This window comes from Pituophis catenifer, unplaced genomic scaffold (assembly GCF_029215685.1).
Source record: "Pituophis catenifer annectens isolate HBS135680 unplaced genomic scaffold, rPitCat1.0.hap2 SCAF_11, whole genome shotgun sequence".
Classification (NCBI taxonomy): Eukaryota; Metazoa; Chordata; class Lepidosauria; order Squamata; family Colubridae; genus Pituophis; species Pituophis catenifer.
Window position 1 is genome coordinate 8,139,633 of NW_027256891.1, and position 15,592 is coordinate 8,155,224.

The following is a 15,592-nucleotide window of genomic DNA, read 5'->3' on the forward strand; positions in this document are numbered from 1 at the left end:
TATGAATGCCACCTATTGTGCTTTATACAATAAAATCTGGACAAACAAACCATTGACTGTTTGGTGGGAAAATGCAGCCAATAAATTTTGCAACTTTTCTCTCTGCTGTGTCAGTTATCTCACTTTTTGAAAATCAGCTGTTCTTCTCTTTCCTGGCCATGATTGCTATGAGCACAAAGAAGCATTTAGAACTGAATGAAGTACCGCATGTCTTTTTGGAGGTATTTTCTCTAGTTTTTCCCCTGAGAATTCTATTTCTGGACAAATTGCTCTATATAATTAGAACAACTGATTAGTATGAACACAAACTGGACCCCATCTTTTAAAGAGTGTCAGCTATTTTAGAAGTAAAATATTTATTAGGTTCAATATAGAACTGGCAGAGATCGTGGGAGGATATTAAATTTCAACTTGAGCTTCACTCCTAATGACCACGTAGCCATAACCATGTTTCCTTGGTAAAAATTCAGAAGTGGTTTCCCATGGCCTCCTTTTAATATGCTCTTCCAGCCTCCCAACCTTCCAGCCTTTGAGATTGGTTGGTGCTCTTGTTCTGGGAAAGGGAACTGTGAATTTCTTTTCTTGTTGGCTACAGGTTCTTAGAGAAGCAAAGTCTGTAGAAGCAGAATAAAATGGGGGGGCAGGGGAGAGAGAAAGAGGGAGGCTGTAGAAGCAGGATGGATGGACAGATGGACAGATGGATAAACATATGTAGATAAAGACTGGATGATCAATTGATAGCTCTAGATAGAAGCAGGACTGTAGAAGCAGGAAGGATGGAAGAATAGGCAGGTGTACATAGAAACACAGTGGATGATCAACTGATAGATCTAGATAGAAGCAAGGCTGTAGAAGCAGGATGGTTGGATGAATGGATGTTGAAACAAGATGATCAATTGAAGGATTTAGATAGGATTGTAAAAGCAGGATGGATGAAAAGACAGATGCAGGTAGAAACCAGCTGACTGACTGATAGACCTAGACCCGAAGAGCGATTCTTGGGGTGTGGGGGAGTGTTAAATCCTCAATGGAAGAAACCCTTCATTCGGGGAGAAAAAAAGTCATCTTGAACTCCTGAAGTTGTGGGAGCTTCATCACCAGAGGCTTTAAGAGAGACTGGACTGCCATTTGTCAGAAATGGTGTAGACCGGTCTCCTGCTTGGGCAGGGCAGGGGGTTGAACTAGATGACCTACCAGGTCCCTTCCAACTCTGTTAATCTATAAGCACTCCTGAAGTTGTAGATAGAAGCAGGGTTAGAGGCAAACTCCAGGTCTTTAGTGTATTCAAGGACTATAGAATTACAATTAGAACCACTTGGGAAGAATCGACAGGGAACATTGTAAAGGTTTACCTTATGAGAGAACTCAATTTGCACAAGTCTTGCTTCAAAACCCTTTTGTACAGTGGCATCTTGGAGCCAAAGCTTGAAGAACATGAAACAAGATGGCCACTTAAATTATGTTCTTTAGAGCCACACAAAATTTCCATCTGAGGGTATTTCAGTTGAATCTCCAGATCAGTTTGCTGCATTGTAATATTTGGGTTTTTTTCAAATAAAAAGTCATACATAAGCTCAATGACAAAACAAATTCAACCAGTGTTGGGGAAAATGACTGCACATTTTATAAATTGAGGTAGCAAACAGACACCTTGAAATCTAGATCATTAGAAATGATTGCAAAGGCCTTTTCAATCTTGCTTTAAGAGCTAAAAATTACTTACAACCACAATTGAGCCCAACATTTCTGTTGCTAAGCAAGAGATTTGTTAAATGAGTTTTGCTCTGTTTTACGACCTTTCTTGCCACAGTTGTTAAGTGAATCACTGCAATTATTAAGTTAGTAACATAGTTGTTAAGTGAATTTGGCTTCCCCAATGGTTTTGTTTGTCAGAAGGTCGCAAAAGGGGATCACATGACCTGGGACGTTGCAACCGTCATAAATATGAACTAGTCGCCAAACATCCGAATTTTGATCACATGACTATGAGGATGCTGCGACAGATGTCAAAAATGATCATCGGTCACTTGTTTCAGTGACAGACACTAAAGAAATGGTTGTAAATCAAGGACTACCTGTATTTGCAAGCATGTCTCTTTCATTTAATACAAATTACAGGTAGTCCTCGACATATGACCACAATTGAGTCCAAAATTTATGTTGCTAAGTGAGAAATTTGTTAAGTGAGTTTTGCCCCATTTTATAACTTTACTTGCCAAATTTGTTAAGTGAATCACTGCAGTTGTTAAATTAGTAACTTGGTTGTTAAGTGAACCTGGTTTCCCCATTCACTTCGCTTGTAAGAAGTTTGGAAAAGGTGATCACATGACCCCAGGATACTACAACAGTCATAAGTGTGAAAAATGGTCATAAATCACTTTTTTCAATGCTGCTGTAACTTTGAATGGTCACTAAGTGAACTATTGTAAGTTGAGGACTACCTATAGTTATTCCTTTTAAGCAAGCTCACTCTCAGATTTGTTTAAGAAGTTGTTCATTGCCCCGTGATACTCCAGCCAACCAATGATGGTGCTGTACAGACCTGCATCCTGCTGCACCGACCCTGCTTAGCTAGATCCCAGGCTGTCTTAAGAAATGGGGGAAGGAAACTGCAGGGCTGGATAGAAGTGGGGAGGATAGAGGAAAGAGAAGGGAAAATCATCATGGCATCCAGTAACAACTGCAGCCTTCTCAAAGTTCATCCAATGGAATGCAACACCTTCAAGCCTATGCAGCTGGGGACTATTACCAAAATAATTAATTTGAATTCTATTAGATACTCACTGGTAACCAAGGGAGGGGAGAAATGAGACATAAAGGGGAATGTTAATTATACACTTTGGGTGTGAAATGCCAGATTCAGTTTTGCTACTGTGGAACTGCTTGGCTCTAGTAAAATGTACTTTCTATGACCATGAGTCCAAGAGTTTTCTTTGCTAACAGTCCAAATTGGGACAGCTGACAGATGCTATCTGTTCAACCGTGTCCAATTTTCATCGATTCTGTGGGCCGGCTCTCCTCACATATTCTGATCTTGTGCGGTTGTTTCAGGTTTTTTTATGCTCTGACTGCTGTTGGCTTTGATGGTGTCCAGAGGTGGTGTCCAGCCCTATTCTGAGCATAACTGCCTTTTCCGTTTGATTGCATGACATGGACAAAATAAGTAAGGCAGAATTTTGTTATTTTTGCCTGCCAGTGATAAGTCTGGTTTTATACACTCTGATACTTGCTTCTTTGTCACCTTTGCGATCCAAAGGATGCACAGGAGCTCCAGCCAACTAATAACAAATCATTAACATTAACAAATGTTGAACTCTGTGATATTTCTAGCAAATTTATGGTCAAAGGAGTGTTTCACAACAAAGAAGACATCTGGAAACATTTTCTGAAGGAATTCCCTATTTTAAGGTCTTATTTCCTGCGTATTTCTAGTTTCGAGACACCTTAATATTTTAAGTCCCTAAAGAGAAGGTGACAGGAACGACTGTGAAATGCTTATTTCCAGGATTGTAGTTTTCTTGTCACTGTGTAATTGTAACTGGTAGTTTACAAGTTAAAATTAAGTTGTCATGGTTGTACTTGTCAAGAAGCTTACAGGAACATTTTTTGTTTTCTTACTTATTATACTCCTCATCTTTGTTATTCCCTTGCATGAAGCAGTGAAATTGTTTTGTTATGTGGTATTTTAATTCTGCCTAAAGGAAAACTCTGGGTCTTAAGTTAGACCTTCAAGAACCATAGGTTGACTTAAACTTCAGGTAGGTCAGAGATTTGAGACTACATTATTTCTGAATTCTTTCTACCTATTACTCTCAAGAAGGACTTACTTCTCCATTGAGCCTCAAGCATTACCCGCCTATATCTTCTAAGGAAACTTGGTCCATCAGTCTTGGTTTCTGGTGTAGGTCTAGAGAGTTAAGATCACCAGATTCAAATTGACTCTTCGGATTGGACTATCAACTATCTCATGCTTTCCTCTAATGGAGAGCAGATTGAGATGGACCAAGGGGGAGATCCCTGTACCAGAAGATTCAATGAAGTGGATTTATCTTCTGAAAAAAATGGTTCATCAGTCTTGGTTTCTGGTGTAGGCCCCTCAGACATGAGGAGTCAAGATCATTAGACTCAAGTTGACTCTGAGGATAGACTATCAACCAGCAATGAAATCGACTTATCTTTGCTACCAGTTCGGGAATGGGAGCACATGGGAGCAGGGGCGTGCTGTGCACGTGCCTCTTCTGAACATGCACAGAGCCTTCTGCGCGTGCGCAGAGGGTAAAAAACGGATGTAATGATGTCCCTGCAGGGTGGGCGGAGCCTCCCGGCACCACCGCTACCAGTTCACGCAAGCCGGATAGATCTGGCTAGATTTCACCACTGCTATCAACGATCTCATCTTCTCTTCTGGTAGAGAGCAGGATGAGATAAGACCAAGAATGAGATCCCCCATATCAGAAGATTCAATGAAGTGGCTTTATTCTATCAGATGTACATGTTCCATTTTAATGTCTTCTTGTGATATAAAATGTCAGGTTCTACTCTTGCAACCTGCCCAGAGAGCTTTGGTAATTATGTAATCCCATAAACAATCAGGAACTTGTAAAATGAAGGCATGGGAAGAAATTGCCTAGTTATTCATTTGGCATGAAATAGAACCTGTAAAACAGAAAGCTTAACATACCATTGCATTATTTCAACATAACCGATCTCCCACCACCCCTTTAAATAATAGATGATTCTTTTTATGCCAAGTCTACATTACATTTTGTGTTATAGTTTGTGTAAAGGGAAATAGAGATACTGATGGCAGAGAGAGAAACAGTTTTATGTTTCCAAGAAATCTGAGCCATAAAATGAATGCTGCCAACTCACACTAAACGAATGACTTTATCTTTTTGATAGGTAACTTGCCTTCATGATTTCTTTGGCGATGATGATGTATTTATCGCTTGTGGCCCAGAAAAATTCCGCTATGCCCAGGATGACTTTTCTCTGGATGAAAACGGTAAAATCTCTTCCACAATTATTATTTTTTAAAGGGGAAGAGTATCTTCTTGCTAAACTGGGGGTTATCTTGCATTTGTATTAGACATTTTTTATATTAAATAATATTGCCCAGACTTACAATAGAATTCAGATTGCATTTTATACATCTCATTGGAACCCAACCTACCAAGATTGGAACCCAATTCAAATTCTTGTGACGTGTTACCCTGTTTCCCCCAAAATAAGACATCCATAATATAATTCCCCCATAATAAGCCCAATCGGGCTTTTGAGCGCATGGCAATAAGGCCAAGCGTTTATTTCAGAGTTCAAAAAAAATATAAGACAGGGTCTTATTTTCAGGGAAACATGGTAGTACAGCTTTATAAAACCTTAGTAAAACCACACCTGGAATATTGAGCCCAATTTTGGTCACCACATCATACAAAAAAGATGTTGAGACTTTGGAAAAAGTGCAAAGAAGAGCAACTAAGGCCTGGAGACTAAAACATATGAAGAACACTTGCAGAATTCGGGTACAGCTAGTCTAGAAAAAAGAAGGGGTGACATGATAGCAGTCTTCCAGCATTTGAGGTACTGCCACAAAGAAGAGGGGGTCAAACTATTTTCCAACACACCAGAAGGCAAGAAAAGAAACAATGTTTTGTGTTTCACAAGAAGATTGTAAATTTCATCGAAGTCTTGTTTGCTTCTTGCCACACTGTCCCCCAAAATCCCCTCTATAAATCTGCTTGATTATTTTTCCTTTAGACAAAACCTGGCAGTTGTGTAAGACTCCACTCAGTTGCCCCTCCTGCCACTTCGGTGCTGAGAAACTCTGATTCATTTGGAATCTATTAAAGACATTTAATACTTTGTAAGAACTAAGCAAGATCATTGTATATTACAGATTGCTTCTCCAGACTATGACAGACACCCTTGTTTTTGTGGGAATTGTCACAGTTTGTAAGAAATTATCACTATCTGGATCTCCTTCACTTGGTTTTCCTCTTTTTAAATGTTTTGGATCTTATTCCAAAAAGGTGCTTTGGAGAGTTTGGGAGAGTGAACGTGACATCTTTCTATATCAGTTTCTATGCTACATAGGAATTGAAGTTCCTCCACAGATTGCATCCATCTATCTATCTATCTATCTATCTATCTATCTATCTATCTATCTATCTATCATAAGAAAGGCTGAGCACCAAAGAATTGAGGCCTTTGAACTATGGTGCTGGAGAAGACTCCTGCGAATCCCTTGGACTGCAAGGTGATCAAACTGGTCAGTCCTAGAGGAGATCAACCCTGACTGCTCTTTAGAAGGCCAGATTCTGAAGATGAAACTCAAATACTTTGGCCACCTAATGAAAAGGAAGGACTCACTGGAGAAGAGCCTAATGCTGGGAAAGATTGAGGGCAAAAGAAGAAGGGGACGACAGAGAACGAGGTGGCTGGATGGAGTCACTGAAGCAGTAGGCGTGAGCTTAAATGGACTCCAGAGGATGGTAGAGGACAGGAAGGCCTGGAGGAACACTGTCCATTGGGTCGCAATGGGTCGGACACGACTTCGCAACTAACAACATCTATCTATCTATCTATCTATCTATCTATCTATCTATCTATCTATCATCTATCTATCTATCTATCTATCTATCTATCTATCTATCTATCTACCTATCTACCTATCTATTCCTTCCTTCCTCACAACCAGACAGACTTCCATCCTTCCATCCATCCATCCATCCATCCATCCATCCATCCATCCATCCGATTAGATTGTAGCTAAAATTGATAATTCTTAATTAGATTGGTGATCCTTGGAGAGCATATAAAGTATCTTCCCATATTTAAGGACCCTAAAGCTAGATTTTGAGGAGACATTCTAGAATGAGTAGAAACTTAGTACAATGCCTTATTTGAAGCCAAGATGGATAATTTAGGAGACTTACGTCATCAGGAATAGGTATATTTAGCACAAAGTGAAATTATTCTGCCAGGCATCCATGTCCAATATTTAGATCAAGTGTTGCTTTTCATTAGTCATACTAAACTGAGTTTCTGATTGGTTCCCATTAGGGAAGCCATTCAAAGCAGTTTCAATACCAGACTGATCTGTTCATTCAGTGAAGTTTCATCAAACTAATTTGATATCATGAAGTTTTGCAAAGACTTTTCAAACTTTTTGAAGGTTCCCTTGTGCAGATCAGAAAAGGAGTGGAGAGATTACAAGACATTGTCTAATGAGATACTGCCTTATCATGTACATGTGGGAGGAACCAAGTTGAAAAGTTGGTTCAAATCAGAATTCTCCAAACCTGGATGTCCTCCACCTGGGTGGAGTTCCAGAGTTTATACAAGGCAGCAAGAACATTGCAGATAATTTGGGAACCTGAATTCCATTCATCTAAAGGACATCAAGGATATAGGTGTGCAGCTTCTAAAAACCATCACATTTACCAGGATCTCATGAGTGTGTTCTGTTTTTGTTTCATTTACAGAGTGTCGAGTAATGAAAGCAAACCCACCTACCACCCCAGGCAGCAAGTCATCTCCAACCCCACAGAAGAGCTCAGCAAAAAGCCCAGCCCCATTGCGCCGGAGCAAATCCCCAGCTGATTCAGGTAACCTTCAGGATGGTGAGTGATTGTTCTCTTCCAACAAATAAACATGAGCTCCTCATGGATCTAGGGGAGAAATTAACTTAATTGAGAAGCATATCTCTCTTTGATTGGAGACTTATCAATTCCAATGTTATGGAAGAGTCCATGAAATAACCTGGTCTTTGCTTATTTCTGCTGCCTTCTGTCCCCATCCTGGCTTATCTTGCTTATGATGCCTATCCAAACTCTAACTCATTAGATTAGGGTTGGACAAGGAAGCAGGCTAGAAGTAAGTGACTAAGACGGTAGCAGTAGCTCCTACTGCAATTTGTTGCCATTAATTGTGTCATCTGCATTCCAGAAGAAATAATATTTTAAACTATTTATTTATTTGCATCCTGCCTTTATTATTTTTACAAATAACTCAAGGCGGTCAACGTGTCTAACTTCCTCCTCCTATGTTCCCCACAGCAACAAAATGTGAGATGGGCTGGGCTGAGAGAATGGGACTGGCTCAAGGTCACCCAGTTGACGGTCATGGCTAAGGCAGGACTAGAACTCACATTCTCCCAGCTTCTAGTCTGCTGCTTTAACCATTAGACACAACTGGTTGTCCCAAAGGTGCTTTTTCAAAAGGCAACTGGACTTCGTTTTTCCTTAAAAACATGTTGCTTCTTATCCAAGAAGCTTCTTCAGTTCACAAACTGGTTATGCCAGGGGTGTCAAACTCAAGGCCTGGGGGCCAGATGCAGTCCGTGATGTGGTCAGATCCAGCTTGCAGGGCTGTCCTGATCTACCCAATGTGAAGAAAAAATATCTGGCCAACGTACCTTCGGCCCAGTCTACCCAATGCAAAAAGGAAACATGCCAGCAGTTTGGAGAGTGGCATCAAGTTGGCCATGCCCACCTAGTTGGCCACGCCTGTCCAGTTGCCCCCCCCCCAGTCAACCACAGCCCTGATGTGGCCCTCAATGAAATTGAGTTTGACATCCCTGGGTTACGAGCTTCAAAACTTTGAATAGTACTTTCTTAAAACTGGAGCTCAATATTATGAATCTTTTCCCCTAGCATTTCTCATTTGATTTGATAAAAATGTGGGTTCAGTGTTTTCCTCAAAGGAAAAGTGGGATTCTTATGGAGGGAGCACAATTTCTTTGTGCTTGTTTAGTTGCTTTGTTCTTCACTATAGCCCTGTAATGATGCTGTATTATAATATATCACAGTTTGAGTAGGAAATCATAGTTATTCTACAGTTTAAATTCTTGGAGCTGGCTGGATGTGCAATGGACCGCTTCGATTCAAGAAAAGACATCAATGAATTTTAATCATGATCGGAAGCCCCTTCTGGATTGTGTGCGTGTGTGTAACAGAAAAAATGAAATTATGATACATGGATTTTATTTGATAATTAGAAAAAATACCGATAATAGGTAATAGAAAAAATAAAAGTTGTGTTGTAAACATAGAATAAGAGCTTAATATGAATTCATTCTGATATCTGTTGCAAAAGAAAGTTGGAAGTCATTTTTATATTTCTTTTTCTCTCTTTTATTAATTTATTATTTATTTTATTTACTAGATTTTTATCCTACCTTTATTACTTTACAAGTAATGTAAACATATCTAATACTCATTTCTTCTCCTTTTCTTTCTGCTTTGCTTTCATTTTCATTCTGTTTTTTTTTCTATTTTAATTATTAGTTTTTGTTCGTTTTTATCTATTTTTTTAAAAAAAATCTAATTTTATTTTTTTATTTTTTAAAAAAGAAAGAAAGCATCTTTTAGAAGAGAAGGAACGACTGCTACCTCCAAACAACAATGGGAATCTTTCTTGCTTGTTCCCATCCTGTGATTGGAAGGAATTTATTCTTCTTTTTTTCCCCTATCTCTGATATATTCAGAGAAAATAGGACAGGATAACATGCTTGGCTCAGCTGTAGTTTCTAGTTTAAGAGAGGACTGATCGATCTGCCAACAATAGAAAGTATTATTCAATCTCCTATAGACAAAGAAGTGTGTTTTTGTGATCAGGCAAAGTCAAGTAGAGTTTCACATGAAGCAAGAAATTAACAATGATAAAGGAGTGTTTGTTTTAACCACTGAGCTGGGCAAAAAAAAACCTTAATAGACAAAAGCATCCATCTCTCTGGGTTGTCACATCAATTGTTGGCAAGAGCTCAGCGGAACTGACACAGCTGCAGAGTAGCTTCAATCTTCCTTGTAGGCCTCCAATTTTTTTTTTTTACCAAGGTGAGGGATGTGGGTGGGGGATGATTAGGACCCTATGGAAGAAACTGAGCATATGTTATGTGGAGAAGCTTTACAGTGAGATGTGTAGAAGATAATGTTTCTAGGTCAGGATTGAAATGAGGCATTCTTGGTGCTCTCTAAGCTTGGTAGTTTTCTTGCAGAAGTTTCATTACCCAACTAAGTAATATCATCACTGCCAGTGAATATGGGCAAACAGAAAGAATAGACCACATAGTCTGCAACATCGGGATTGTGTTTTGCAGGGACTGACACTAGACAAACAATCAAACAGAAAACAATACCCTATCAAAGACCTATTAAGTAGAAACTCTACTCTCCCAATACTTCAGGGCAAGTATCTGTATATAAACAGGAGACTAACCCCACATTCATTATCAAAGATGTCACTTAGTTGGGTAATGAAATGTCTGCAAGAAAACAGCCAAGCTTAGAGACCACAATGATTCCACAGTGAGAGATCTGTAATACCTGAATTTCCTGACCATCAGAATTATTAAATAATGGTAGCTTGCCTCCTGAAGTTGTGGGAGGTTTATTACTGGAGGGTTTCAAGAAAAGACTGGGCTTGTCTAGAAGGGGATGAGCATTCCTGCAGTAGGCAGGCTTGGACTAGAAGAGCACAAATGTCCCTTCCAACCCTATGATTCTATGAACTATACTACATGTGATAATAAAGAAAAAAGAAATCCAATTGAATGGGTAGAGGTTTACTCTCATAATATTAAATCTATCTGTTTGGATTATGAACCAAGGATGATTTGAATTCCAATATAATTCTGTTTTGATAATATCCAAGCATCCATTCAAATTCCTTGACTATTTATTTTATTTATTTATTTTATTTACAAATATTTATATGCCACCCTTCTCCCAAAGGACTCATTACAATAATAAAGAAAAATCCTAATTAAAAACAATTAAAACAGGGACAAATAAATAATAAAACCCAAGAATCAGAATCAGCCCATTTGTTGAAACAGCCAAGTCTTTAGGCCTCGACGGAAGGAGCGGAGATCAGGCGCCATCCGAAGTTCGGTGGGTAACTCATTCCAGAGGGCAGGAGCACCCACAGAGAACGCTCTACCCCTGGATGTCACCAGCCGACATTGTCTGGTCGACGGTACCCTGAGGAGGGCAGCCCTGTGTGAGCGGACAGGACGGGTAGGAGATGGTTTGAGTTTGAGTTTGAATTTATTTAGATTTATATACCGCCCTACTCCCGAAGGACTCAGGGCGGTGAACAGCCAAAGATAAAACAGATACAATATAAAATTTAAAATTTAAAACACAATTTTTAAAACACAGTTTTAAAACACAGTTTTAAAATTTTAAAAACAATTTAAAAACATATTAAATAAATTTGGCCCATACTAATTAAAACACCGTTGTTTTTAAAAAAACAAATTAAAATTAAAATTAAACAATTAAAAAGAGTTAAGCCAGCCCCGCTTGTTGGAATAAAAAAGTCTTGAGGGCATGGCGGAAAGTGCGTAAATCCAGGATCCTCCGTATCTCGGGGGGAGCTCATTCCAAAGGGCAGGTGCCCCCACAGAGAAGGCTCTCACCCTGGGGGCCACCAGTTGACCCTGTTTGGCCGATGGCACCCTGAGGAGCCCCTCTCTGTGGGAGCGTACTGGCCGGTGAGAGGCTACCGGTGGCAGAAGGCGGTCTCGTAAGTACCCAGGTCCTAAGCCATGTAGGGCTTTAAAGGTAAGTACCAGCACCTTGAAGTGGATTCGGAGGACCACTGGTAACCAGTGCAGCTCGCGTAGGAGAGGTATTACATGGGAGTAATGGGGAGCTCCCGTAACAACCTGCACGGCCTCATTCTGGAGCAGCTGGAGCCTCCGGGTGCACCTCAAGGGCAGCCCCATGTAGAGGGAGTTGCAATAATCCAAGCGAAAGTAACCAGGGCATGAGTGACCGTGCGAAGGGCATCTCAGTCTAAGAAAGGGCGCAACTGGCGCACCAGGCGAACCTGCGCGAAAGCCCCCCTGGTCACGGCCATCAGATGGTCTTCCAGAGACAGCCGGGAATCCAGGAGGACACCCAAGTTGTGGGCCCTTTCAATGGAAGCAAGTACCTCCCCTCCCCCCATCAAAAGTGATGGGACCTCTAGAACACGAGGTGCCGGCATCCACAGCCACTCAGTCTTGGAGAGGTTGAGTCTGAGCCTGTTTCTATCCATCCAGGCCCGTACCGCCTCCAGGCATCGGGACATCACAGAAAGGGCATCCCTGGGGTGGTCCGGGGTGGAGATGTATAGCTGAGTATCATAAGCATATTGATGATACCTCACCCCGAAACCACGAATGATCTCACCCAGCAGCTTCATATAGATGTTAAAGAATAGGGGGGAGAGAACCGACCCCTGAGGCACCCCACAAGTTAGGGGCCTCGGGGTGGACCTCTGCCCCCCCACCCATACAAACTGTGAGTGACCTGAGAGGTAGAAGGAGAACCACTGTAAAACAGTGCCTACTACCCCCAACCCCCCAAGTCACTGCAGTAAGATACCATGGTCAATGGTATCAAAAGCCGCTGAGAGGTCAAGTAGGACCAGGATGGAGGAACAGCCTCCATCCCGGACCCACCAGAGATCATTCACCAGAGCGACCAATGCCGTTTCCGTGCTGCGTCCACTCCAGAACCCCGATTGGTACGGGTCTAGAAAATCCGTTTCCTCCAGGAACTGTGGGAGCTGTTGCGCCACCACAGACTCAACAACCTTCGCTATAAAGTGAAGGTTGGAGACAGGCCGATAGTTATTAAGTGAGTCTGGATCTAGGGCAGGCTTCTTGAGGAGGGGTCGAACCACCACCTCCTAAGAGAGGCGGGGACATCTCCCTCCCTCAAAGAAGTGTTGACAATTGCCTGGATCCAGTCTCCAGTCACCTCCCGGACAGCTGAAACAAGCCAGGAGGGACACAGATCCAACAAACACATGGAGGCACCCAGTCTACCCACAATCCTGTCCACTTCATCAACAGAAACAGGGTCGCGGCTTCCGGTTGCGTCATGCTAAATGGAGGACTAGGAATTGTGTAGCTGCTTATCCTAGTTCTCCCTTTTCTGTGTCTGGCGGTTGTTCCTGCACCATCGTGAGCCGTGGAGAGGCTTGCGAAGAAGGGGAGGTATCGGGGCATGCGAGGAGGTGGCTTTCCCGCATGCCAGCAGATTTCTTTTCAGGATACCAGCGCAGAAAGAGGGCGGCATGGGATCGCCCCGAAATCATGACTATACCAACTGGAGAGGGGAGCCCGCCAGCGTGGTATAAGAATTCTACTTTACTAAGTTAGCTCAGAGCTGACTGAACCTCCTGCCTAAGAAACGTATAAGATTTGCCATTTACTGGGGGAGCGGCTGAAATGGAGAAACGGCTGTCTTGTAAACTTCTTGCTGCTAGCTGTTATTTCCCCCTCAGAAGCAGTTATTGATCTCCCTTTGAACTTTGATATTATCAAAACTTCATCTTCTCCCTTTTTTTATTTGAATATATTCTCTGTTGGATGAGGAATAATTGACTGATTGACTGATCTTGTTGGAGACGTAGTGAGATTTTCTCTTTTACTTCTCTCTTTGTCACATTATCAGAAGAGGCAAGCCTTTTGCCACATCTTGACTTGAGATTTTTTTCTTCTTTCCCCACTGCTGAAGACGGAGACTGCCCTTGGTTGGTCTTGTACTGCCACCTAGTGGTGGATTGGGATATTACAACTAAAATCTCATCGTCGTGAGAGGGCGATGATGTTCCGATGTATTGACATTTGTAACTTACTGGTCTCCCTTTTACATCTATTTCCTCCCTTATTTTAAATTACCTGTCTTAACCATCTCTAACACTCTTAGAAGAAAATGATCCTTCATCTCCTTCAACTCGCTCCTATCTTTGATGTATTCAACTGCGGAGCTCCTTGCACTGCGAGATTCCCCCCTCTCGCATGTCTGGCCCTCTCAGTTATCAAGGGCCGCCCTTGAGGACGGGTTTTGGAACCCTGAGAGGTGGTTTGCAAAAAACCGACGGCTTTGGGGGTTTTTAGATAAATCTTTAAGTTCTATTTTAAGGGGTTCTGGGAGGGATTGTGGGAATGGATCTGGGGGGATCCATAAATCCACTGAAAGGGGTAATGGGTCTGATAATCATGGTGGGGAGGATGGGGACAGAAATCTGACAAGGATGCAGGGGGATGAAGCAATGGGCATTAGTATAGTAAGTGGGAGGGGCAGATATGACGGCTGCAGGGGGCCATATTATGTTTCGGGAGTGCGCACTCGATGTTTACGAGCGATTGCTCACTCCGACCCCCAAAGCACTGCTCGTTTCCCGGGTTGTTCAGAGTCTCAGACCCTGGGTCTACGGCTGATGTTATGTAATGCGAGGTCAGTGGTAAATAAAGCCCCCCTCATTCATGATCTTATTTCAGAGGGGGGTGCTGACCTGGCAGGGATTACGGAGACCTGGTTAGGCCAGGAGGGAGGAGTTCCCCTTGTGGAAATGTGCCCGCCAGGTTTCCGTGCATTCCATCAGCCAAGGGCTCAGGGAAGGGGTGGGGGAGTGGCAGCAATCTTTAGAGAAAGTCTTTGCCCGAGGGAGGCCACTGTTCCTCAGATAGTCGGATGTGAGTCCCTCCTTGTGAAGTGGGGTCAGGGGATTCAGATGGGCCTACTGATTGCGTACCTGGCTCCCTGCCACGTAACAGCGGTCCTGCCTGAGCTGCTCGACATTATAGCCGGGGTGGCGGTGGAAACCCCCAGACTTATTGTTATGGGGGATTTTAACCTGCCATCTGCTGGTGAGATGTTGGAGACGGCTCGGGAGTTCATGGCTTCCATGACGGCCATGGGCCTGACCCAGGTAGTTCAAGGCCCCACCCACTTGGGGAATCACACTCTGGACTTGATTTTTATCTCTGATCAGTGGCTGAATGATCTAAGAATAGGGGATATAGACATCAAGCCCTTGTCATGGTCTGATCATTCTCTCCTTCACATGGACTTTCAAGTCACTTCCACCCACCGCAGGGAGACGGAACCAACCAAATGGTTCCGTCCCAGGCGCCTGATGGACCCCAAAAGGTTCCTGATGGAGCTTGGGCCATTTCCTGAGACTCTGGCTCACGACTCGACTGAGGACCTGGTGGTCGCCTGGGACAGGGCGGCTACTGGGGCCTTGGACCGCGTCGTGCCTTTGCGGCCTCTGACCCGATGCCGATCTCGTCTAGCTCCTTGGTTTTCCGAGGAGCTGAGAGAGATGAAGCATCGGAAAAGACGCCTGGAGAGTGATTGGAGGACAAGCCGATCTGAATCTGACCGAACACAGGTGAGATCTTATATTAAGATCTACCTAGTGGCGATAAGAGCGGCGAAGTCTAGCTACTTCTCCGCTCTTATTGCATCTGCAGAGAACCGCCCAGCTGCGCTGTTTAGGGTGACCCGCTCCCTACTTCAGGTGGGGGTACGGGAAGATCCCTTAAAGGGTCGAGCTGAGGATTTTGTACAATTCCTGCATGATAAAGTCGCTCAGATTCGGGAAGGCCTGGACTCCGATTGGGTAGATCCAGGGGAGGAGACGGGGGCAGGTCTTGAGAGCGTTATCTGGGAAGAGTTTGACTCTGTGGCTCCTGAGGACGTGGACAGGATTCTGGGCAAGCTTAACGCTGCCACATGTTTATTGGACCCGTGTCCCTCCTGGTTGGTACTGGCCTCCCGGGAGGTTACACGAGGCTGGCTCCAGG

The 15,592-nt window shown here is 42.9% G+C and overlaps 1 protein-coding gene across 2 annotated transcripts in view; it reads left to right on the forward strand.

Annotated features, from left to right (window-relative positions):
- The window catches only part of DCX (doublecortin), a 142,433-nt gene that overhangs the window by 106,214 nt on the left and 20,627 nt on the right, over positions 1–15,592 (forward strand). Inside the window, exons 4-5 of one of the 2 annotated variants that reach the window (XM_070951882.1) lie at positions 4,903–5,005; positions 7,485–7,607. In XM_070951882.1, the coding sequence (XP_070807983.1) occupies positions 4,903–5,005; positions 7,485–7,607 (226 nt within the window). Of the gene's footprint in view, positions 1–4,902; positions 5,006–7,484; positions 7,623–15,592 lie in introns of both variants that reach the window. The other variant, XM_070951881.1, reaches the window with a different exon arrangement.